The sequence below is a fragment of the Buceros rhinoceros genome, unplaced genomic scaffold, assembly GCF_000710305.1.
Source record: "Buceros rhinoceros silvestris isolate BGI_N320 unplaced genomic scaffold, ASM71030v1 scaffold6641, whole genome shotgun sequence".
NCBI classification, from domain to species: Eukaryota; Metazoa; Chordata; class Aves; order Bucerotiformes; family Bucerotidae; genus Buceros; species Buceros rhinoceros.
The window spans coordinates 26,484-50,380 of NW_010394748.1; the positions used below are offsets into that span (position 1 = coordinate 26,484).

At 40.2% G+C, this 23,897-nt stretch overlaps 1 protein-coding gene across 3 annotated transcripts in view; it reads right to left on the bottom strand.

The window, feature by feature from the left end:
* The window catches only part of ELF1 (E74-like factor 1 (ets domain transcription factor)), a 39,989-nt gene extending 25,078 nt beyond the window's left edge, over window positions 1–14,911 (bottom strand). For 2 of the 3 annotated variants that reach the window (XM_010145309.1, XM_010145307.1), the window contains exons 1-2: window positions 14,602–14,673; window positions 5,616–5,790 (exon numbers count right to left, since the gene is read on the bottom strand). In XM_010145309.1, coding sequence (XP_010143611.1) covers window positions 5,616–5,790; window positions 14,602–14,673 — 247 coding nt within the window. Of the gene's footprint in view, window positions 1–5,615; window positions 5,791–14,601 lie in introns of all 3 variants that reach the window. The other variant, XM_010145308.1, reaches the window with a different exon arrangement.
* Between the last annotated feature and the right edge of the window lie 8,986 nt (window positions 14,912–23,897).

Below are 23,897 nucleotides of genomic sequence, written 5' to 3' on the forward strand. Positions count from 1 at the left end.
GCAGGAACATTCACACTTGGCCCGGTAGTGCTGACCTGACCACTTCTGGTTCTAAGTTCTGACATTGAATGGACAGGAAGGCAACTTGTCATGATGCAGTTCAGCCAAAGCCATAGAGCAGAGCTGGTTTACACTGCCACAAACAATTTAAAAGCCAGCAGTGGTACCCCCCTGGTTCTCAGTGCTGCAGGAAGGGAAAAGGAAGCAAACCCACCCGCTTGCTTTCAGGAATTGAGGTGATGGAGCCGAGTCAATTCTTCACTCTGAATAAGAGCAGGCAAGGCAGACATCACCAGCTTTACATCGCTCTCACACTGTGTGGCTAGAAGTACACCATCCATATACAAGACTAATGAAAGGAACTTATAATAGTCATACAAATAACATAAACATAGAAATTAGTATCATTCGATCCTCTCAAAGAACATGAGGAGTACCAACTATCAACCTATCTATAGACATACGATGGCAAAAATAAGTTTCTTAACCACATTAATGCCCTTGTTAACACTCTTCAAGCCTCTTCTAAGATGACTTCACAAGGTGGTTTGAGTCAAATTAGTATTTCCCTGGGTATGTGGTTCTTCCTCCCATCTCTACCCCCAGTTTATGATCCAAACTCCTGTCACTTTACACAAACCAGGCTTTATGCTTTTTTGATCATGCAGCGAAACAATTCAGTTTTATAAAATGGCTGAAAATAAGTTTCTGGGGTATTGCTGGGTTAGCAAGCTGAATTGCAAGAACTCAAGAGCTAACACAAACAAGGTTGGGGCACCACACAGATGAGAGAGCACCACTGTTTGCTCTGTCCTACTAGTAGCAAGATGCTAACTTGCATCTTGAGCACTTCGTCTCAAGTGCTCAGAGATAAATAACTCAACTACCCAAGAAAAGTTGGTGTCTGTTATCTTAGTTTTTCTTTTAATGCTGTAGAAAAGATATTCCAGTCACTGGTAGTTATGATACAGTCACAGGTTTAAGAAGAATTGGGATGAAATAGCTTATTTGTTACACTTCGGCCAAGTCAGAGCTGAAAGAATGGTGGTCGGGAAGGTAATTTCTGAGAAGCATCAGATTTCAAATGTTATTTAAAATAGATAGAAGCATTAAAAAAAAACAAAGAAAAATAAAAAAAGAGGGAGGAAAGGAAAAAAGAGGAAAGCAAGAAGAGAGGGAAAAGAAAAAATAGAAAGGAAGAAAAAAGGAAAAAAGGGAGGGAGAAAAAAGTGGGCAGAGAAAAAAGCTGGGGGGTGTGGAGAAAAGGAAGGGAAAACCACACCCAAAAGTAACTTCATTTTTTTTTCCACCAGGGTACTCTGTAAGTTGTTTATCTGAGCAAGCCACCAATGTATCTGCACATCAGTTACAGCCCAGTTACTGCGAATGCAGGATCACTGTGAATCAGCGCTTGACATTAGCACAAGGCTTGCCCAAACACAGGTTTCTGCTCCTCTCACCTGGTGGAAAAAGAAACTATGCCTCATGCTGGAAGCTCCCTGCCTCAGTCCAAAGTACTGCTGTCTCAACTCCTGCCTAGTGTCTTTTCTGAACGCTTTACACCACTCCTGCTGCTTCCCAGGTGGCCAGCAGCTCCAGAGAGCAGACAACAGAGGCCCTTGTCCCAGCAAGATAAGGGCTGTGAGAGTCACTGCTGTGTTCAGATTCACTGCTAGTTCTACTACTGACAAAACCAGGGACTGCAGAGCCTCAAATTAACATCAGAAGAAACCTAAAGTTGCTAAAAGTAGAAAGAAATACGTTAAACATGGACAGAGCCTCCTTTTGCAGAACAGCTGGCTGATAAATTTAAGCACTTGCTTTTTAGCATCTGCTCTGAGCTGGAAATACAAGATTAAGTACATAGGTACTTCAGGAGACCTACACATCACCCTTCATATTTTTAAATACGGCTTTATAATTTGTAAAGAAAATTATCTCATTGGGGAGCTATGCAAAAACCCCTCATTGTTTTCAATCAGATGCTATGTGCAGCAGCCAATAATTTCTTTACAAAGTAACTGAAACCGTACTGGTTGTGTTTGGGTTTTTCTTTTTGTTTGTTCGGTTGGGGGTTTGTTTGTTTGTTTTTACAACTGGCATCTCCTCAATTCAAAATTCTCACAGATTAACACTACGAAGTTCAGTTTCCACCTAACCACTCCTTTGGATTTCTTTGTAGCACCATAAATTATCACCGAAGATGCTGGGTTTGTGCAGGACCACAGCACCTAACCTCTCTTTGCCTTCATTCTCCTACCTGACCAGCTTGGCTTGTGCCACTAACACTACATCTTCACCAAATGTACAAGCCAAGTACTACTGAATTTCAAAATGCTGTAAAATATTTCTGAACTGGTTACTAAGCACCGTTGCTGATCTACGAAAATGCACACTTCCACGCTCCCTATTCAGACTAGAACACAGGGCATCTAAGTGCTGATTTTCTGTCCTTCCTCTCTCGCTCCCCCTGAGCTCAGTGCAGCCACCTCTCTGATCCCATGAAAACAACACCAGAACAGGTGAACCACAAAATGGCAGTTTGATTAACTCCTGGTTTTCTAAATTAAGCTGGCCAGACATGGCAAAGTTAAAAAAAAATTAACAATAAAAAAATAATGTTTTCAGGAAGTTACATAATCCAATTAGGCCTTCCTTCCTATGCATCTTATAACCATAATTAATCACATTAATAAGGTACATAAAGTGCAGTAAATTGTACCATCTGACAGGCTGACCTAGAATTTATTCTGCACAAAACATTATGACCTGTATTTTTCACAGGAAAAAAAAACAAAAAACCACACACACAATTCAATATTCAATTTAAAGGTAAAACTTGATTCCGAGCCAAATGCTCAAATTATTTTGTTAATCACTCTTTACTACATGATGGTTAATCGCTTAAAATCCCGTAATATTGGCAACAAACATATCTTGTGTATTGCCATTGCAGCTTTTCCAGAAAAAAGTGCTTTGAAAGAAGACAGTGATAACACAGGTCTGTCTATTCATTATAAAAAAAATTACAGCATGAGAGTTAGCGTAACTCAAAGCTGGTTGTTAGCCATCTTTCAGCAGGGTTTCACATGAAACAGATGCTGTTCTCACAGTTTTCTCCAGGTAATAATTTATACTACAGGTAATCACCGACGTGCAGTAGCTGTAGTTTTGAAAGGCTGAAGCTACACCTTATACATGGAAAAGCCTACCAGTGTCTGTCATTCTGCAGATCCCTAAAAACTAATTGCTTCAGTTTCAGGAGACCTACCACTAATTTCTGTTAGTTTAGAAGAAGATAAAAGCTTAATGTAAGAGCCATAAAACAATACTGAAAAACTGATAACTATAAAAAAAATTTAAAATATTACAAATGTAAAGAAAAAATATTTACAATTACTAAGCAGTCATTTCTCAGTAATGTTTTGTCACAAATGACAGTGGTTTCAGTTTTGTTTTGCTGTGAACTTCAGTCTTACAAATATTTTCATGTGGAATTATTACAGTCTTTGTAATGTCTGTTTCTCTCTCAAAGGCATAACATGGAAGTGACTGAAAAGACTTGTACAAGCTTCAAAGAGCAAAACACCACATTTCACAGTTGAGACCAAACACAGCCCATAAAAAAAAAAAAAAAATAATCAAGAAGGGAACTTCAAACAAGGGAGAAAAAAAAAAAAAAGCAGCTGAAAAATAGAGTAGGTGGGAAATTTCAGTTACAATTAGCCCCATTTCAGAGGCAGCCTACAGCAAGCCGTGCTTGGATCACATCTCTTCCATGGCAGCCTTGCAGTTCAATCAGGCAGCTGCAGCCACAGCTGATGCTTGCCTGCAGTGAGCAGGGAGGTGACTGGAGGCTCCCCTCCTCACCTCCTGTGGGCTGCCTTCACTCCCCGAATTGTGCCCCACTTGGGTCAGGCTGGAGAGCCCCCTGCCAGAAACCCGGGGCTGAGCTGCCAGTGCCACCCACCCACCCTGCATCCTGAGCAGCAGCTTTCAGCAGTGGGGCTGGGCCCAACCCAGCCTGTACTCATCCACTTTCCTTTCCAAGGAAACCCACACCATGCACAGTAGCTAGTGGGATGGAGTGTCAAACAGATAATTAATTAACATCTCCTTCACAACAATAACCTCTGCAAAGTGGCAGCTCTGGTTTTCTAAGGACTTTGCCTTTAAAGAAAATCAGATTGCTTGAACTACAATGGATGATGGGAACAATACTGTACTTGTCTGCCTCCGAAGTATCCCAGAAACCCTCGGACACATCGGCTACAAGGATTACATATTTTCAGTCCCTGGCAGCAATTTGCAAACCCTTCTCATGTGACCAGCAACCAAAAAAAACCCCAACGTTAGCAAGACCTTTCACAAAAGTGGAGTTTCACAATTACTCATACAAGTAAAAATTCACACACAATGTATTACAGTGAATGTGGATTCATAAAAATGATTCGATATGAAAAATTCACACAGCTGCATTATGTGGTGCTTAAGTAACACACTGAGGAAATGCCAGTTGCAGTGTGGATAATTAATATGAACAGCAAGGGAATAGTTGGCAAGAGGTCTCAACTTGAAATAATGTTTAAGTATGTAAAAACTTCTTGAATAATCAGCTAACTTATTTGTACGGTCACAGTCTGTTCACGGATAATTCACTACCAAATAAAAAAAAAAAAGCGCCATTTTTATCAGATAAAAACATTTACTGACAATGGCTCGTGTCAAATCACTCTGCGAACTGTTCTTCATGTCAAGTTTGGTTGAGTTTTTGTTTTGCTTTCGGTGGTAAAAGATTGTATCAGAGTATGCCTTTGGAAATAATGTCAAAAGCATGATTGAAAACAGCAAGCTGTCTCCAAGCCCTGGAGACAGTCCAGGTGCAGAGCCTAATGGCTGAAAGAAGACACAAAACCAGATCCCCTTCTCTCCGTGAAGCATCTACTCCACCTTTCAGAGCTGTTCTGAAAAAACGCTTCAAATACAAGCATTCAGTGAGGGGCTGTTTTTAAATAAATGCAATGCATCTTTGAGCTTTCCTCTTGAAATTTGTTTTCTCTTTGAGCTATCTTTTCTGACAGAATTTACTCAGGATGTCTGTATTTCAGGCATTAATCATTATTAGAGATCCAGCATTAATACTATGCTGTGCATACCCACACCAGCAAGTCACGCTAACGTACACATTTTGTGGCTAATTGTATGCCCTCAGGAAGCTACAAGTAGTGCATCTACTGAACCTGTATATTCCTGCTTTCTGTTACGTACATTTACTTAGGTATGTACCAATCACGAAGTAAGAGCAAACAAATCCTATGAAGAGCAAGGAAAAATCTCAGTACTCTGAGCAGACTTAATCTCTGTTGATGGATGAAACTCTTCACCATTATCCCAGCCATGCAGCTGGGATTGCAAGCCACCTGCCACAAGTATTAATGCCATTTTTTCTGTCTTGTACAGAATTAACAGCAATATTACTATAATTCTAATAGTATTATTAACAATACTGCTATTATTTTGTTTCTTGTTATTTTTTTGTCATTCAGCTTTCTTCCACCATTAGGCACAGCCACACTGGTACAAAAACACGACACAGAAATGTTTCTATTGCCAACCTGTGAGAGTGATATCATCATCTTCTATGATCTGTTCTTCTGCAACATCCAGAGAGTTCTCAGTTATCATGTCACTAGGTTCATCCACGCAGGTTAAGCCAGAGTAGTTATGTAGGAGGTCTGCACTAGGAACATGCTCCACAATGACGGCAGGGAAAATAGATGGATCACCAAGCTGGGGAATGGAAAATAAAGAAAACTAAAATAACGGTAGTTGGACTACATCTAATCTAACCACTTACTGATTAATACTTCAACAGAACTACACTACATCAGTTGAGTATTAGACCGTCAGGAGGGAGTACCAAAGAACGAGATGGTTTTTAGCACGTAAAACCAAGCAGTGTCTCACCACGGGCCACAAGCTGAATATCACTGTAGTATCCAATATTTTACTCCAGTAGGTAATACCAGACTCCCACAACATTACTTTGCAGCATAAAAGCTGACAATACAGGAGTGCACAGAACAGTAAATCCTGAACTTTGCCAGAAATAATACTGGGCAAGCGACTTGCTGCAAGCACCTTAATCTTTTGCTCTTCCCATTAAGCTAGGGGCGGAGGAGTTCTGTGGCTGTAGGACTGGACAAAACTCTCACAAGCACCAAGTTTCTCATGAGACCCTAGTTGAAGATCACTATTTTAGGGGATACTTGATACAAGAGTAAAGAGTGTAACCAGGAGTGGTTGGTATACATGTCATAATACTTTCTATTTCTCATGGCTTTAGTCACTTGACATTACTTCCCCCTGCCGCTTTCCTTCCTAAGTCTGTTTTCAGACATCATCCTTCTGTCTCCACAGTTAATTTGCATCAGTTGCAGAAGAAAAGAGGCAGATGGAAAAACAGAAATCAAGCTAACCAGTAACAAGACGATGCATGCTCTCTGAAAAGGCAACCATTCAACAGAAGAGGTTTTCAGAAAATACCATTTACTACAGACACAGTATTTTCCAAAATGAGTCTTTTTAAATGTCATTTGGAGGAAAAAGTCATAGCTGATGATAGCAGAGCAGGCTCAAAGCAAGTCTGGTGTAAATCTAAGGTTCTCTCACTATACAAATAAATCACATTATGAATGCGGCCAACTAAAAAACAATAAAACAAACCAAAAAGTTCCTAAAACATGTTTCTGAAAATACCGGTATATGTACATTTGGTCTCACCCTCCTCAGAAAAGCACAGATATGCATGGATCAAGCAGGTTTTTATTTAACCACACAAGAAAATAACCATATGATTTTGAGCTTGCTTAGGGATTGCTCGTGTCTCAGTCTTGCAACTATGTACACTGCTACCAAACGAAAATTATATCAGAGCTACTGCCTCAACAGAGACAACGGCTAAGGGCATAAGCATCTCCTAAGGAAGAGCATGGAACGCAAATAATGAAAGTAGAAAGTGCAATTTGAAATTTTAAAAGGCTGTAATTACCACTTGAAATTGCTCTGTGTTTTGTAAAACATGTCTCAACAACAACTGTGGTAAAGGGCAATCAGCAAAAAAGGTAGAATTAAGAAACAAAACTAGTATTTCTGTGGGATTTTATCACAGACAGTCTGATAAACAAAAAACCCCAAGAAAACCAAAAGCAAAAAACCCAACTAATAGCCTACCTACTCCACCAAACATAAGCTTCAAAATAGAATAACATGGTAGGAGGTCAATAAAAATGAATGAAGGTCAGACCAGTTAAAGCCCTTTTGTGCAATTACATTGCCAGATGATCGGCATATATGGAATCGAGCAATGGGACAGCTCCCACCCCACATCTTTGTGACGCCCTCTATCTCAGGTTGTATCTTGCCAGGGCTGAGAAACCAAGAGTCATTGGTGGCCAAAATGTCCTTGCTGTTCCTCACTAGGAATCGTGTTCACATTATGTGTGCTGTTCATTAACTGATCCCAACATTTCTGATCCTACTTGCTTCCAGGCATGACTAAACAAATAGATTTGGTTAAATAAAAGCCACATCAATAAAAAAGACAAAGCACTGTAAGAAGAGAAGAAAAATAAAATACTGTATGCATTAAAAAAAGGTTTTATTTTCAACAATATGTTCCATAAACTAGAAGGAATATGGGCCATTAAGCCTCCTCACATCCATGCTCTAAAAATAAACACCTCAATTTCAGTAATATGCCACAGTATATAACTTTCGGGATGTAATTTACATCTATTTTACACCCATATATGTAACTACATTAACAGAAAAAAAAGAATAAAAAGAAAGTATTACATACAACACTCCACTCAGGTTCCTGTCACCTGCAAGCAAGAAGAGGTCAGGCTTTGCAAGTAACTGTTCAGTATTGTATTGAGCAGGTAAACACTACGGATTTCAGGCAGGGAAGATACAAGTAAGATGACTTCAGAATTCTCATCCTACTCTAGTTCATAGACACTAAGTGTCATTTAACTTCAGACATCTGTGGTGCAAGCACTTGGACTGGAGCTAGGAACCTAGAGCCGTTTCTTCAGAACCAACAGAGAGAAATGGGTGTTTCTAGAGCACAATTTCCCGGCTCAGTTTTAGGATCCTTCAACAGGATGAAACATGCCCTAAAAACATCTACACCTCTCCATTAACTACAAAAGGGTGGTGGCATTGGGGTGTCCATTTCTGATGTAGGCATCCATCTGCTACATGCTCAAACAGCCAGCTGTCTTCTCTGCTATGTCTTCGAAACGAGGCGCTCCCTCCTCCTCCTGCCGTTGTATCAGCTCAATAGCTGCAGCATCTGCGGCAACATTTCAATTTGCCTCTGCTTAGGGTAAGGCTCACATTAGCTTCTTCTGGGTAAAAAAATTACTGTGGCTCAGCCCTGTCCTCCTCTAATGACTGATGCTCACGTCACTGACTTGGCCTTGAGATGCAAAACCATTCCCAGCACTGCTGTTACTCTTTAGCGGGAACAAGTAATACAAAACTGTTTCAGAATAATAAATGAAACACAGGTAGAACCAACGGCTTGTCACACATTTTCAGCTAAGTTTCTTAAAGCCCTATTTATATTACACCCTACTCTGCTATTACAAAAGCCCAAGCACTCATATGTTACTGAAATTACTTCACTGCGCACTGAAAGGTTTCCCGTGGTACTGAACAGTACTGTTGTCATGCATTTTAGCAGCAGTTGTTTTGATCCGTATGACCAGATGTTATTTGCTCTGCAAGGCTAAACTGTATTTTGATCACATCTATGAACAACCATTATACACATACTGCAACATGGTCACTGTGTCTGTCACTTCTGGCAGGGGAATGCCTCCTCCCTTGGACTTGGCGCTGGAGTTTGCTGACACGCCATGCTTCCAAAAGACTAGAGTCAATCGCAAAAGCATACACTCATGGTAAGACACTTTAAATATGGTTTTCTTTAAATTAATAACAGCTTTGAACTGGAAAAGTCAGAGTACATATCACTTCTGTGGCCTTTATTTTAAAACCATTGCTACACCTGCTTCCAACTCGTACCTTGAGGAGGTACAATGCATGGATTTTTTTTCCTGCCATGGTTCTAAAAAGGAAAAGCTGGAACAAATATATAATATGCTTTCAGAGATAAAAGCATTCATGCAACTGCAAACAAATCTAATTTGAAATGCATTTTTGTGGAAACCATCACCACTTTTTTGTACAATATTTGAAATCTGTTATGGTTTCACGAACAAGCATTTCATTCAGTTTAAAAAGCTACTGCTACTGTATGCAGATGTATATATGACTGTTGAGAGGTAAAATCTCACCTCTATACTAATATAATGTTCCCGATTTCATGGAAAGCATCTGAGTCCCCATTAAGAGCCGAGACAAAGCTTCCTGTAGATCTGTTTTGAGACCCAGGAATAACTTTGTACACATTTAGAACTGCAGGAGAACCTGTGTTTACTGTGGCTCCCTTTGATGCTAGTGTTTAATGAGAATTACATACAGAGAAAACATTAAATCAAGGACTAAAGGTAGTGATTCAATTAAGACAAATTAAATTACCTCTCTAATAGCAAGATCACAAAATAATTTATTTCTAAGACAAAAGTGGTTCTACATGCACTAACAAAAAGGAATACTGCAAAGTACCCCAAAATTTACAACACAGTCCCAAATTAAGGTGTCAGCAATGATTTTCAAGAAATCAATATATAAACCCATAGAACAATTTTTCTATTTTTTCCTTTTGCTTACTTCTGCTGTTTCACCTTTCTCATGCAAAATATAGTTAAAACGTGACACCCTAAGTTTGCCAAAGCTTTGGCTTGACTTCAACGCACCTCCCATGTCTGCTGGACGCATAAAGGAGTTAAGTTACTGCTGAAATCTTGTCGAGTCTTACGACACGAAATTCCTCACTGTATTTTATCGACAAACCTGTCCTATAGACCAACCTTTTAACAATTCAGGGGAGTGCAAAGCTTTAGACAGATGCTGAAGTCCATGGAAGGGCCCGTGAACAGGTCCCTGAAAGCATTAGTCATGCTCCCCTGAAAACTGAACCTTGCTCTCCTCTCAGGGCTGAAGGCAGCATCTTCCTTCCTGCTCTCAAACCCTTCCTGGGTGTTTGACATGCTGACAAAGTGTTTCTTTTTGCTCTGAGTATTTTCAGCAGCCACCAACTGTGAGTAGATCAAAATACCATCCTGGTTGTGGAAATGGAAAATAAGGAAGGGGATTTCTCCTGCTCTGGAGGTACTGTCTTCTCATACTACAAAGTCCTCTAAGGAAGATAACTTGTCCCAGGAATATGGTGACTAGCTTCTAACAAGTGGAATAAATTCTGTGCAAGTGAATGATTGGTGGGAAAAAAGGCATGCAGTAGGTAAGAGCAAGGAAAAGCTACATGTCAGGGAAAAAAAAGAGAGAGAAAGAAAACTCAGTGAAAAAAACATGGTTTTTATAACAGAACAAAAGAATTCAGACTTGCAATACCATTGGCCGTGAAATTTTTTTTTGTTTTAAATACAATTAAACAAAACTAGGTAAAGTGACCTTGGTGACTAGGAAAAGAGGCTTTGGTTTTCTCTTGCCTGTGCCAACAGCAGAGGCAGCCTTTTGACTGTAAAGGCATTCCCATGCCCAGCATCTGATAAATTACCAAGTTTCAGAGAGGAAGCTGAAAGCAGATAAATCAGTGAATGGTTTGGGAAGGGACCTTAAAGATATTCTAGTTCCAATCCCCCTGCCATGGGCAGGGACACCTTCCACTAGACCACGTTGCTCACAGCCCCATCCAACCTGGCCTTAAACACTTGGAGGGAGAAGACATTCACAATTTCTCCGGGTAACTTGTGCCAGTGCCTCACCCTCAGAGTAAAGAATTTCTTCCTAATATCTAATTTAATTCCACCCTCTTTCAGTTTAAAACTGTTACCCCTCATCCTATCACTACACTCCCTGATAAAAAGAGTTCCTCCCCATCTTTCCTGTAGGTCCTTTTAAGTACTGGAAGGCCGCAATAAGATTTCCCCAGAGCCTTCTCTTTTCCAGGCTGAATAACCTCAACTCTCTCAGCTTGTCCTCATAAGGAAGGTGCTCCAGCGCCCTTGATTATCTTCATGGCCCTCCTCTGAACCTGCTCTAACAAATCCATGTCTGTCTTATGCTGGGGGTCCCAGGGCTGAACACAGTACTCCAGGTGGGGTCTCACCAGAGCAGAGAGGGGAAAAGAAATCACCTCTCTCGACCTGATGGCCACTCTTCTCTTGCTGCAGTCCAGGATGCTTAGAGCTTTCTGGGCTCTAAGCGCACACTGCTGGCTCATACTCAGTTTTTCATCCACTAACACCCCAAAGTCCTTCTCTGCAGGGCTGCTCTCAATCTGCTCATTGCCTAGCCTGTATTTGCCGCTTGCTTTCCTGGGGAGTCAACCTCTTTACAGATCTCACAATCACTTTCTTAAAGTCTTCAGAAAACTGCAAGTAGATAAGGGAGCACTTTCTGCAGGAGCTGGAAATAGCCAAAAAATGTAGACCTTGGACTTGACTGGGTGACTTAATGTTTCAGAATGCCCATGGCAATACCAGGGAACATGGAAGAGCAAACCAAGGCCACGAGAAGATGGCGCAGAAGTCATGGACCAACCTAAGGGCTTGGACACTCTTCGCATCAGAAGGGGTGAGAGAAACATCCCTCAAAGAAACAGAAGGTACCTTCAGGCATAGGTTACTACAGGCTTTAGAGCCACTTGAGAGAGTGCCTGTTGGCACAGAGCAGTCATGCTGGGGACCCTGCTAGCTAACGTTGTGCTGATTCAGCATGTCTAAGGCACCATTTAAACATTCCTAGTATGGATTCAGCCTCTGTGATTGCTTTTATTCAGCTTTTTAAAACAGGAATGTCCTGACCAAATTTCATGTTAACTGTAAGTTAACGAAGGGCTAAATTAAAAGACATTGAGAGAAGAAGCTGCAGACATGAAGAAAAGCAGTTTTAGGCAGTGGCGCTGACTCAGCCAAAGCCTGTAGGAGCTCCTGCCCGGTTTTACACTTGCAGTCTCTCTCAAAAAGAAAGAAGAGGGGAAAAAAAACCCAAACCATCTATTTAACAAGGACCTCTGACACACAGCAGCAGCTGTCAGGTTATCAGTGGCACTAGTGCAAGCCACTTGTTCCCTTCTCAAAATTACAAGAATATTTTCATCCCATTTCTTCCTCAAAGTACATGTACAATGCGCTAAATGAACTCTCCAAGAAAAAAGAATTTTAAATTCCTATATTCTAAGTTGAAAAGGATAAAGCTGGTAAGAGAGAGCATTTCCTGTTCACATGGAACCACATGACTGAGTCCCTCCCATTGGCATCTGCCACTGCCTGAATGCTTACGTTTGCATGTGGAGTGTTCATAAATTACAGCTATTTAACCAAGACTTAATTAAAAAAAAAATAAAAGAGCAAAGAATTATGACTTCCCTGACATACTGAATGTAGCTTCCATCTAGACCCCAAAACTCTCCCTGCAACTATTCCATGTCCTGACACACAGCCCCGTTCTTAGCACAACGGGGCTCCAGGCAAAGCTTTGAGAAGGAGAAAAGTACCAACGTTCTTGTAGTACCAGCTCTTGGAGGCATTGCAAAAATAATTTTCCACACATCAGTTAAATAACACCTTTGCATAAATATGTCCGCTTTTGTACATTAATGAAGTTCAAAAATCGCTTTTGACCAACACCGAGCACTTCCAGAGCTAAAATTTTTGCAATACACAAATGGAGTTATCCATCCCTAAATACAACTAATTTGTCCAGAATTTAAAATCTTGAGGCATAGCAACAGCCCCTATGTTGTAAGAGGCAGAACAACAAGGTACAACGAATAAGCAATCTTTTGGGGTTAATGTTGCACTATAAATCTTTTTCTGAGCTCAACTTTGTTACAGCTTCTCAGATATTTTCCTATGCAGAACTCCTGAGTATTTAAGATCTACCTCTGTGCAGCCAGCTAGCTGGCTAGCTGCATCTTTGCTATCTGAACAAAGTCAGCCCAGTGATTTAAGAGGAGCGTGCGTCCAACTCTTTGCAGCAACGGACTTTCTGCTATGCAGCCTCTCTCTTTGGCCTTTCTCATCTTTGAGTTTCACACCTTTAGGGTATGCTACAGGATGCTTTCTTTCCTTAGGCTTCATCTGGAGTAGGGTTAAGTAGAGTTGAGGTTATGAGAAATGCCAAGGTTGAGTCTGTTTTGGAGCTAGAGAGAGCTCTCTTTAGGAAGGTTTTACTGCCCTGTTGAGTGCTTTTTGGTATTTTTAAAGTTTTTCCGGTGAGCATTTGAAGAAATTACAAGAGGCAGAATGTATAGCTAAACTGAACGAAACCATGTTTGCTTGCACTACCTCTTCTAGAAACCACACTGAAGTAGCCTTCCCTATCTCAATTCTCTACTCTCCCACTGGCTCATAAAGCTAGCAACGAACAACAAACAGAGGTAATAAATAAAGCTCGTTTTCAGCTATGTTTGTGCAATTCCCATATCTAAATCCCCAGGCTACCACGGGCTCTGGAAAAATACAGGGAAGGAAGTTACTTTATGAGTTCCACCCAAAACTGAGTTAGCACTTTAGACATAGACAACATTCAATTCATTGAAATGATCACTTGACTCTGACAGCTGAAACAGGCCCCTGATGCAGCCAGATATTAGGCCATACGGAAAACCTAGAGACAAGGAAATAAAGCCAGAAGTATCTTTGGAAGAGAGGAGGATAAACACTTCTCACATTCACGAAAAGAGGAACAGTTTGTCATGGCACTTCTCAGCCTTTTAAGAACTGCCTCTTCACAGCACCCAGACACATAATTTCTTGTTAATAAATGCAAACCCTACTATTAACCACCACCTATGAAGGAGCTGCCAGAGTTTTACAATAGGAATCTTTCACTGAAGCCTCAGGACTCACAGGATGTGGTTCAGATAATCAACACCTAACTGAGAGCCTCCTCTGAGAGAAACAGACTTATTTTTCCTGCAGTGTGAAAGAAACCAATTTAAATTACTTTGAAGTTTATTTCTGAATAGTCAGCATACAGTAACACAACTTAGAAATCAATCTGTGAAAAGCAATGAGCAGGTAACTACTGCTCCTCTAGTCATCTGTAGTGCAACTGTTACTTTTGCTCAGAATTTTATCCTAGCACACTAGCAAAGTTAAAACTGCTATCAAATACACAAATTTTGGAAACTCTGCACCACAAGTGAATGGATTCTACTGGCACAAATCAGCAACACAGGAAAAACATTTTCTGAGGAGGATGTCTCTGCAATAGTTATAATGCTTCTCTGCAAAAGTTATAATGCTTCAGCCAATTTCTGTTCTGCCCTTGTAAGTTACAGGAAGCAACAGGAAGCTTTTGAAAGAGTACAAAGATCTGCTGCAACAGTAATGACCTCAGCATTTGCTTTTTTGTTTTTTACACCGCATTTTTTCTCATGTTTTCATAACATTCCTAGCACTAACTTGTACCAAAATGGTTTCTTATACCAGTCCATACCTGCTGCTCATCCTCCATGACGTTGCTGGCGAATTCAAACACAAGTTCATTCTGCTGTACAACTGCTGCCATAATAATGCATTCCCAGGTCTCAGCTCCACATATGAAGAAAAACTTTCTTGAATGTGAAAGAACAGAGAACGTCACCAAGGTCCAGCTGGGCAGAAAGACAGGATCACAAAAATGATTCAAGTATCAGTGTTCGTATTTCTTAGATCATCAGTGTTCCCAGGTTCTTCTCTTCTCAAAGGGAAACAAACCAAGGAAAATCCTTTCCTGAGTTGTTCTTTACACTTTGATAGCCTTTATCACTGTGGAGGGAAAAAATTAAAAAGTTATAATTAAAAAATAATTGCTATGTGAAAAACATTTTCTGAGGAGGATGTCTCTGCAATAGTTATAATGCTTCTCTGCAAAAGTTATAATGCTTCAGCCAATTTCTGTTCTGTAGTAGTCTTGATAAAGCTTGCTCCCAACTATAACTGTTCTAACTCTAAGAAAGTCAGACACCTTTGTAACTTCAAGAGGTGTTACTTTTACTGACTAATACTGAGTAATTTTCATTCCCTTAAAACCAAAACTGTTTCACGAAGTTAGACATCAGTTTCAAAGTGTTTCATATTAAAAGCACGAGTCTAAGAAAAAGTTATGAACGTTACCAAAAAGAAAATCCTCCTTTTCATTTGATTCATATACACTGCTTTCACATTCATTAGTAACTCTCATCCTTAAGGTATGTTCAAAATAAAAATACAAAACCCAGACTGACCTACTCAGCTGTAGCATCTCTCAAGTATATCACCTTTCTTCTTCGCACACAGTTCGAATTTAGCAAAGTTGTTATTTTGCAAGTAAAATGCTCTAGGTCTTGATTCCCACAGTGTCACGCAGATGAAACCAGTAAATAAATTCTTAGTTCCTACACAGAGCAGATCTTCAGCTTCTTGTTAAAAATGCACTGTAAATGTATCCTTATCTCTACCACAGGCTTGCAAGCAGCCGGAAGGAAACAGCACTGACCACGTCATGGCAAATTAGAACAGGCAAAAAAACTGCACAGTACAATAGCGAAGAAAAAAAAAATCCCAAACTATGGAATGTAAACAGCTTCACTGGAGGGATGTGTGCCTACAGCTCCCTAGTTTTCATTTACTTATGAGCACCAAGGGTAAAGATGGTTAACATGAGGTGTGCTGTATCAATTCTGTGGAAAAAGGCGAGCACAAAACATAAATTTTTATACACCTAAGGTGACCCACACATTACTAGAAAAATATACGGTTTCAAAAGAGTAGCAGAAACAGGTGTCTAAAACTAGAATTCCAAGGGAGTATGTTGGTGCCTAGGAATTAAATCCATACATTTTTAAGGAAGCTAAATGTGTGGTGCCTAGCATTTTGATCAAAATTTGTTAAAGTGCCTTTGACTAAGGGCTGTTGTGACAGAAAAATAAGGGGCAGAGGTCTAACACGTACCACCCAGACTGAGACCCCCAGGAAAGCCTCTGGGCAACAGCAGTACCATTGGTGAGGATTAACATCTGCCTCTGAACAAGACGTTTAACTTTGCCTTGTTTTTGCAGTAGGCTGAAACTAAAAAAGAAAAAAATGAAGGGCATCTTCCTCTCCCCAATGCCAAATAATTTCATTAGGGAGGATTGTGTCACAGGCTCACACTCCCTCACTCTAGGAAATGTAACAGCTGGTTTCCCCATATAGATCGTGGTATTCCCAAATTCCTAAGTAGTGATGGAAGAGCATTTGAGCATGTAAGCCATTAGATCCCACTCTTCTAAGAAATCAGGAAATCCCAGATTATGCAAACAGGAGAACCTCCCCAACTTCCAAAGCATGCTTTAATTAGCTGTTAAAGGGTTCATACAGTAGCCACAACCCTAACTAGAGAATATTTGTACTAATAAGAGCTACATGCGTGAAAGAGAAGGATGTGCTTTAGGAACCATGACTGTTCAATCTCAGCCCTGGTCATTTTGCAGGATAACTTGAAGAGTTAACATGGCTTTCTCCATACTTTAGCAGGGCTACGGCACTGAAAGCACTCCACGCAACCATATAATCCTGGGTAACTTCCCTAAATCTAATTACTTGGCCTCGCTGCTCAGAAGGTAAGAATGCCATTAAGAAGTTACACATGCATGCTGGCATAGTAGGACTAAGACCTCCTTGTCCCATCCCAGCCTCCTACTGTCCTGTATGCCAGCCTGAAAATAAAGCACGCAGCCATATAATACATAGTTTAGAACTTCCTACAGACAGTGATTGACGTGGATCAATCTATGTCAGTAGGGACAGACCAGCTCTTTCAGAAGAGAAGACAGGGATGGAAATTTATTTAAGTACAACTTCTGTTTGGTTACTGTCTATAAATAAATTGTAACCCTCCAATAAGATGACATAACAGTATTTTAAGTCACCCCTAATCAGTGAAAAGTAACTTCACTCCAAAGGTTCACTAGGCAAATATGAGAAAGTCTTCAGCTTACAAATGGAGATTTACTTTAAAACGGGGGTTAAGCTAATTGTCCAGGGAGAACCAGAGCCAGAATACAGCAAAGGCTTATTATCATCTCTGTTACACTAATTGAAGCCACATGTATGAACAAAGAGTACAAGTTCTTAAGGTCCAGTAACTTTCTAAGGTCAGTAACAACGGAGCCAATATAAAATCAGGATAATAGAAGTGTTGGAAACACAGGTTACCCAGTAAGCTCATAAAGTATAAAGAAAACTGCACGTGCAGCCACTGTAAAGATTTTTAAAGTTCCCTGTATGCACTGGGAACTGGCATATCCTTCCATTAGTGTCAGGTCATTCATTAGTCTGTAAAATATTAATATTTTACAATAGACACTACAGTAGCAAGATGCACACTAAATGCACAAGATCCAAAAGCCGTGACATCAAACTTACCAAAAGCCATGGAGAAATCTTTCCTTTCCTTTTCTTTCAAAAAACCCAGCAAAACCCTCGATGTAAAACTAATCATCATGATTTGATATAATTTAAGAGGCTGCAGCAGTATAATGCATTTGATCACAAAGGGATCCACACAACACTACTCAGAACAGTCACACTTTATAGGAACATGAAATTCCTAATCATCTGATACCATTGCAGAAATGGACATCCCAAACCTGTTTCATTAATTCTGCCCCACGGTGATGCAGTGATGTAAGACTATACATCAAACTGTTCCTTTCCCTCTACATACCCTCCCCCAAACCATCAAGGGATCCATAGATAAATTATATCCTTTTCTTACGAGAAAAGAAACATCTAACCACAACACCATGACCAAAATCAAAGATGAGAGAACAGGTTTTACTGCGCTTTTCTATTTAACCTTATAAAGGTTAGGCACTCAAATTATTATTATTTACAGGAAATTTTTCACTACTTCTTTAGCAGTATGCAAATGATCTATGGGGCAAGAACAGGATGGCAAAATAATGCAAAAATGCTCTCCTTTAACCCATATCACTCTCTCCAGCATAGAGAAAACAAGAGCAGCTTTTCACAGAAGCCAGCAAAATCCTAAACAAGCAATATTTTCCTCCACATCTATTTTTATAAACTGTGCTTTCATTATTCCAAGTATCACAGGATCCTGCTGTCTATAGGCTAAGACAAACATGACTATTGTTTTTGCTATATAATGCCACTGATCTCTCTGCCTGATTTTACATACATCTGTGAGCAGAAAGTAAGTTATTTGCAAACAGCATAAAATGTGTAAATTGTATTCACATGCACAATAAGCTTGGCTACATATAAAGAGTCCTAGGAGAAAGGGCATACAGTATATATTACCATAAAATTTACATCAAATTTTCAGAACTACAAAGTAAGGGCTTGCTTTCATTTTTGTTTAATTGTTGTAGCAACATATTATAAAAAGCAATATTAAGAGGCAGCCATATAAATAAACATCTTAATTTTGCTTAAACCTTGAAAGAGAACATACAAATAAATTATTTCAATTCCTCTGAAAATTCCCCTCCTCTGCTTATTTCAACTTCTAGAAACAACCCCCTCAATCAGTCTGTCAAAAAGCACATTCAGCCAATTTAACCCTTAGCACACTGCTACTCAGGTATTCCAGAAGATACATTGTAGAACTCTTTCAAGTGAGACATCACAACCTTTTTCCACACCACTCTTTGCCATACATACCCTGGACTTAATCCTAGCCCAACTGAGGCAGTTCAACAAAGCTCATAAGAAATAACTCCAGAACCAATGCTGGTCCCAATGGTAAAGTTGCAATACTGCAATTAGGCTCCAACTTGGAAGTCACAAATCCAGAGTTTTTACTTCAACTTCCTGCAGAATACTGAAATAACACAGTGGCACCACGCCAGATCAGGTGTAGCAGGAGTCAAAGTGCCAGGCACAAAACCAAAAATTTGCTGAAGAAGCTCAGCGATGAACTCGGAAGTCTCAAGTCTTGGTACTGAAAGCAACCCAGCTGAGCTGAAAGATGCCTCCAGCAAGCTACTGAATCCAGTTCCATTTAGGGTTCCTAAAGACGACTGTAAACATCCTGCACTGCCTTTTTTGTTAAATTAGTGAGACCATTCGTACATTTGATATTAAGAACCAGCGTAGCTGTTTTAAGATTCAAATGCAGATCTGAATCCCGAGTTACTGCTGAAACAGCTCAACTCACTTAGCATGGGGACAAATGGCTCATACTTGAAATTTCCCATTGATTTTCTACGACAGTCTGCAGCATTAGCTCTAGCCTAGAAGTGTCAAAGCTGTGGCTTAACAGAAATGCAAAGCTGAATGCCCTTCTCCACACTATCTTGGATGTGGGAGGAAGATGAGAGTTAGTGAGAGGAAAGGGAAGAATAAAGACATCACCTGGAAATTCTGGACTGAAGGACTGAAATCCATCCCAGGTGAGGTGAGACAAATACATGGATGGTAAACTGCACCATTTCACTCAAGTTTCTAACCTCTTTCTACCAATGGAGGTTAAGGACAGATTAAGCCAGAGGCAGTCCACCCTCTGCAGTCACATCTTTTTAAAATACAGTACAAGTAATACATCATAAAGTCTGATTTTCTTAAAAAGGGAGGATATTGCAGTTCTTGTAATGCAGAAATCCCAAACCCATGATGATCTTCATGTATGGTCCACACTAAACATAAATGCTAACGATACAGTCTACTGAGGCATTCTTCACAGATTGACTATTCCTAGTCAGTAACATTAAGAAATTGTATAGAACAGCGGGTTTGAGCCACATCCTTAGACTCAGGTCACCTGTAGTCAGCAAAATGACAAGTAAGAAGTTGTTAACATATGTTACTTGGCACAAGAAGTTTCTGAAGGCTCAGTAGTTCAATTGCTCACACAAATTACAGGAGATAGGAAAACAACATGGTAAGGTGGTGTCACCAAGGAAAGAAGCAACATAAGGAACAGCCTGAAATCTTCTGAAAGCATCCACGCTGCTTAGGGGAAACTGTGAAAAAAGCTGCTGACATAATAAAAGTCAACAAAGCGACCTTTTCTGAGCTTTTGTTAAGGACAAAGAAATCATGGGTATCAATAAATCCCTGTTTTGCAGCCAGGCTGTAAACCAGCCTATGTCGCCACGGGCTCTCAGTTCATATACAGCAAGGAGGACAGAGAGTAAGAGGGTTCATCTGTTAAATATAAACAAGCATAACAAAAAAAAAAAAAAAGGGAATTGCCACACAACTCAGCCAATACAAAAGTGAAACAAACCCCCCTTCCCTAAATCTCACATGAAAGCATGTTTACTCCAAAGAGAGCAGAAAGCACAAATGCAAACAACTAAAAAAAAAAAATCATCACATTTTTATCTTTTCTTTTTTTTTGCAACTACCTTTTAGCCTGAAGGTTTAATACGAGGCAAGATTTTCAGACTATTAACAGTAACAGCTCCAGCACTGTTTACAGACTCCCTCCACCCCCGTAAACCTTCTTCTTCCTATCTCCCATGTTCCCTGATACTTTTTAAGTCCCTTTTATTGAGCACATTATATAACACAGCTGTTGTACACAAACCCAGCAAACTGGCAGAGCGCTGCTGGGAAATCTGAAGAAAATTACAGCATGTTTGAGGCTTTTTTTCCCTCTGTACCCCTTTCTGACAACATGCTCAATGAGTAAAGGTAGCCCCAAATCACTGCAGGTGTGTAGATATAGAGCACTGTAAATAATTGATTAATGCTACAGCAACAAAAGATCAGACTAGCACCAAAAGGCCAGTCCTAAACAGCAAGCTAAAAGATATTAAGGTGAGGTATGCTCTCCCCAACTCTACTACTGAAGCTCTTGAACTCTGAATAAAGTATTTGAACATCTGCTACAACAAAGAGTAAGCCTTCCTAATCTGCTCAGGCAAGAGAAAGGCCATGGTGGGTTTTAGTCACCTCTCCACAAAGCACTTGCTCTTGTGAAGTAAAGCCAGCTCAACTCAAAAAGTTAGCTGTAACTTGCCCTAAAACAAGGGAGCACGGGCACTCCACGGGGAAACAAGGATCCAAATCCCCTCCCATGCTTCCCCACCCCCCTGAGAAGAAAATAACTGCATTTCCATAGGCTGGGTGCACAGTACAAGAAGAGGAAGTTCGGGAGATGGGACATCACACCACCAGCCCTCCCTTCCTCCCAAAATCGTGTCAGTGATGGAACTTCCTCCTCCCGCCTCCCTGATCAAAACTGCACCAAATTGCAGCTGCCCAAATTGCACTTTTGGCACATTAGAAACATATAAGCGAAGGTGCGTAGTTATGTGACCTGGCAGCCTTGGCTAGCTGTAGGCTTTTAAATTTTTCAGACTGAATTTAGGTTACTAAAGCCTCAGCTCACAGATAAGCTATATTACTTAAACTACAGTTAGACAAAAGTGGAGCAACACATAATGTTGCTTCACTGCACAGCACCTACTCTACATGCCTGCAAGGATGCATGCATGCACACATCAGATGCAGTTACATAAACACACTTTATCCCCATTTTTGTGTATGTGCACTTACTCATATGTATACGCCAAAATACATGAAACGTGCCCTTCTACTGACTTGACTTTTTACTTTTGGTGTAGTTCTTTTGGCTACCAAAAAAGCAAAAGCCCCACAACCTCCCACATCCCTACATGGCAAGACAGTATGCATCCAGTTCAGTCACCTCCACCATCTAAGCACTGCTGGGAGAATATTTAGCTTGATCTTCCCCCCATCCAATGAAGGCCAGACAAATAAGATTAGCTGGACACCCACCGCCCCTCCTCCCAGGCAGTGCATAGGGAGCTCGCACAGTTCTTGAAAGCTTGGCAGACTCAGCAGTCAGTTTACCAGCCTGAGGGACAGAGCAGCACTAACGTCTTGGTCTTGCAAAGATAACATCAGTGCATAGTCTCTGCCATAAAGGGGAAAAGCTATGTGCAAATCAGACCTTCAGCACCTGAAAATCAATGGCCACAAGCACACCGGCATGCTGACCTTCTTGTAGACCAAGAGCGTGACTGCCAGTCTTTTAAGAACTTCTCTGTGATGGGCTGTATAAAGGTCTCTTATCCATTAGCTTTTGTTATGAAGAACATTTCGAAAGCATGGCCTTATTTCGCAGTATAGTATGGATCCAAGGACCAACTTAAAGGAGTAACATTCATAGCAAGGACCTGCTCCTCTTCTTGCTACTGCGTAACGGTACATGTGCATGCCTATCCCCAGTAAATGCAGAGACTGGGGAGTGTGGTTTGCTGGTCCAAAACTCTTGGGAATCACTAACATGGTCTGTCCTTTGATTCCACCTTTGTAGTTAATCCATTGCTGCTGGTAAAAATAAGGAAAAAAGAATCAGGTGCTCATATATCTCAGTTGATAAAAGGACAAAAAGGAAACATTCAATTAAGTTGAGAAACAACTAGTTTTGAAAGGATGAAGGGGGAAAGCAATTAAAAATGCATCAGCCTAGATGTACTTGCTCAAACTCCTCGCTACAGACACGACAGAACTCAAAAGCTTAGGAAAATTATAAACTGTTTTAAAAACAGCTCGATGTAGTTAGACGAAATCAGTCTCATTACATAAGGGTTTCTTTTAAAGAGGATGGCAAAGACCAGTCACAAGACAAGACAAACCTCCAGTAATGCAAAGCAACCACACATCTCTACAGGCAGGATTTTGCTGTAATTTCTTTGTAACTGCTCACTTCTGGACTCACATATACTCCACCAGAAAAATAATAATATATTAAACATCCCAAAACTAGAATAGGTAAGCTACAAGTTTGATATGACACTGCAAGTGTCCATGTAGTCTAGCTTGTCAAGCAGCAAGTGACACTAATGGAGAGAGGAACACAAAAGATCTCTCATTACTTCGTCTCATACAACACTCAGTATATGATACTTTATCCAATAGTAAATTTGCAGAGAGAGGACTGGTTTTTTCTGTTGTCGTAAGACAAGCAAATACCCAGCATTAATAAGTAACATTAGTATCAATGATATCTTACTATTTTTTATGTTGCACAAAATCTCAAAAAGCTGGTTAAAAAAGATACCGAGAAAAACGTAAAATTGATAAAAACGCAAATCCAGTTCAGAAATTCCTGTAAACCAAACAAATTATTCCAATAACACAGAATAAATGTTTTTAAAAGGCACCCTCGAGCAGTTTCTGGCATTTAACAGCACCTTTTAAAAACCATTAAGACCACGATCCTATAAGCAACTATAATAACAGAGCTGCAGGTAAGTCAGATCTCACTGATCTCAAAGGGAAAGGGTCTGAGCACAGAGAGAGCTGAAGAGCTGAGCTCAAAGACAGCTAAAACAGGATATGAGGAAACTTGTAAAGGAGGGTAGAGGGGGGACAGACTGCTTGACCCCAAGAGATTTTGTTCTTTTGATTAACACATACACAATGTGTAGTGAAGCGATGGCAATGGATGGAAGAAAGATCAGGGGAAACTAGATATAATTGCTTTGGCTAGGTGCCAAACCTTACAAATTACCAGTTGCCACTTTGCACTCAATACTGATATAAAACTGTCAACTGTTCTCCAAAAATTACTTTGCCTATAAACTAGTAATGCAGTCATTATTTTCAAATTACCTGCAGGTAAAAGTTAAGTTTAGCAAAGAAAAATCTGCAGGTCAAAGATTTAGACTTTATTTATTCATTTATTTATTTTAAACTGGAATATAAATGCATGCAAAATATAGACATTAAAGGGGGAAACAAAAAAAAATGGCGGGGGGGGGGGGGCGGGGGGGGAAAGCCGGGGGC